This window comes from Cinclus cinclus, chromosome 3 (assembly GCF_963662255.1).
Source record: "Cinclus cinclus chromosome 3, bCinCin1.1, whole genome shotgun sequence".
NCBI lineage: Eukaryota > Metazoa > Chordata > Aves > Passeriformes > Cinclidae > Cinclus > Cinclus cinclus.
The window spans coordinates 112,158,591-112,160,803 of record NC_085048.1 but is presented as its reverse complement, the minus strand read 5'-3'; the positions used below and the strand labels follow the sequence as shown (position 1 = coordinate 112,160,803).

General features: G+C 67.9%; 1 protein-coding gene across 1 annotated transcript; it reads right to left on the bottom strand.

The window, feature by feature from the left end:
- Positions 1-360: 360 nt before the first annotated feature.
- On the bottom strand, positions 361-1,872 carry LOC134042049 (serine/threonine-protein kinase pim-1-like; the record flags this gene model as incomplete). Its single annotated transcript, XM_062489124.1, has 5 exons — positions 361-425; positions 700-868; positions 1,069-1,434; positions 1,663-1,713; positions 1,801-1,872. Coding segments are annotated over 5 exons (723 nt in total), but the record flags the coding sequence as incomplete, so codon positions are not given.
- Between the last annotated feature and the right edge of the window lie 341 nt (positions 1,873-2,213).

Here is a 2,213-nt window from a genome sequence, read left to right as displayed (position 1 = left end):
GAACACGCCAGATGTGCCTTGGCTCGCGGGGACATCACGAGGCCATTGAGCTGCAGGGGGATGTTTCCCCTTTTCCACTCTGTGGCAACTTCACTGCACTGTGCCACAATTTCTCCAATAGGATGGGGAGCCCTGAGCCGCTCCCTCCACAAATCGCCGGGGACCTGAGGAAGCACCTCCTTGGCTGTGCTCTCTGCTCCATGCCAGGGCCACTGGGAAATGCTCTGGGGAATTCTTTGAGAGCCACGAGACACGAGCAGCTGCTGCTTGCGGGCATCCTGGATTCTACTGTGCAGAGGGATGGATCTCTGCTGTCTCCTGGGCCAGGTGGGGCTTCTGCACCCAAGAATGTTCTAAAAGGTCATCCAAGGATGGCCTGTCTGCAGGGTCCATGGATAAGCACCACCTGATCAGGTGCTGGCACTCTGCAGAGAGAAACCAGAAACTGCTGGTCAGCTCCTGTCCATGCTCTCCCAGATTTCACAGTGCCCACAGCACACTAAGAGTGCTCAGAGCTGTTCGCACAGCTTCCCATCCATCCTCTCTTCTGGAAGAGAGCAGCAGAGGTACACGTGCCACCTCGTCCAGCTCAGCCCAGGAGATGAACCTCCTCCCCAGCTGCAACAGCAGGACACTTATGTGCCACCTGCCCTCTCCCAAAGCCGTTCTTGCTCCCGCGCCTTGAAGGCCCATCCCCACCTTGAGACACCCAGGGCGGGAAGAAGAGCTGTCCCCGGACGATGTCCTCTCTGCTTTTGAAAGGAAGGTGCCTGCACACCAGCTGATAGAGCAGGATGCCCAGGGACCAGATGGTGGCTGGCTGGCCATGGTAGCGGCCAAAGAGGATCCACTCCGGTGGGTAGTACTCCCGCGTTCCTATGGCACACGGGCACAGCTCATCAGGCCAATGTTGATTGCTCCCTCCCAGCCACCTCCTGCCAAAATGCAACTTGGCTGCAGCCGGCTGAAGCAGCATTCCCCCTCCCTCCCTCCCTGTGTGTTTCACCCGTGGAAGCAAAGGGGAGAAGCTCCACTGCCCGGCTGGGCCCCGGCTTTGGGCTCACCGGCCATCTGGGTGTAGAAGCCGTCCTGCAGGATCGTGCCGCAGCCGAAGTCGATGAGCTTCGCCTCGCCGGTGGCCAGGTCAACGAGCACGTTCTCGGCCTTGATGTCGCGGTGCAGGACGCCGCGGCTGGTGCAGTGCCGCACGGCCCCCAGCACCTGCCGGAACAGCGCCCGCGCCACGGGCTCTGGCAGGAACCCCCCCGCGTGCAGCAGGTGCCAGAGGTCCTGACAGCGCTCCGGACGCTCCATGACCAGCGCGAAGCCGTTGGGCAGCTCGAACCAGTCCAGGAGCCGCACGATGCCGCGGAAGCCGGGCCACGACGCCATCCAGAGCAGCACCAGCTCCAGGGGCACAAGGGCGCCGTCGTGCTGCGGGGGAGCCGCCATGCCGTCAGCGGCGCCGATGCTGCGCTCGCCTTCGCCACCCCCTGCCCGGCGCCACCGCAGCTCCCATTGCCCATGGCCCGGGACGCTGCGCGGCCCCCGCTCGCTCCACGCTCGCTCCCATCGCAGCGTCCCGGCTCCCACCCGGCCGGGCCTGGCCTTACCCCGCCCGCCACGCCCCGCCGCCTGCTCCCGCTGGCCCCGCTCACTCACCAGCCGCGCCCACTCCAAGACGCGGTCCCGGGACACTCGCTTGATGGCCACCTGCAAGCCAAGGCGAGCGGAGGGCTCAGCTCGCCGCCCGCCGCTCGCCGCCCCACCTCCCCGCTCCGAGCCGGCCCCGTCTCTTACCGGAACGCCGTCGGCGAGCCGGGTCCCGGCGTAAACGCTGCCGAAGCCGCCGCTCCCCAGCAGCGGGCCCTCCCGGTACAGCTGCTCCAGGGGAGGCTTCTCCGCCCGTGCGGACAGCACCGCGCTCTCGGCATTCTGCCCGGGGCACCCGCCCGCCCCGGCCGCCGCTGCTTCCCGAGCCGCCCCGGGCTCCGGCGCCTCGGGGCCGGCGGCCGAACTGCCGGGCGGCGAGGCTCGCTCGGGGGAATGCGCCGGCGGCGGGGCGGGAGCCGGGCGGCTGCGGGCCAGCTGTGGGCGGAACCGCGGGAGGGGCCTCGGTCGGGGCCGGGCCAGCGCCGGGGCCCGCGCCAGGCGGAGCCAAGAGACGGTGCTGCTCCACCACCGCCACCAGTGCAGCGAGGAGCTCGTCCACA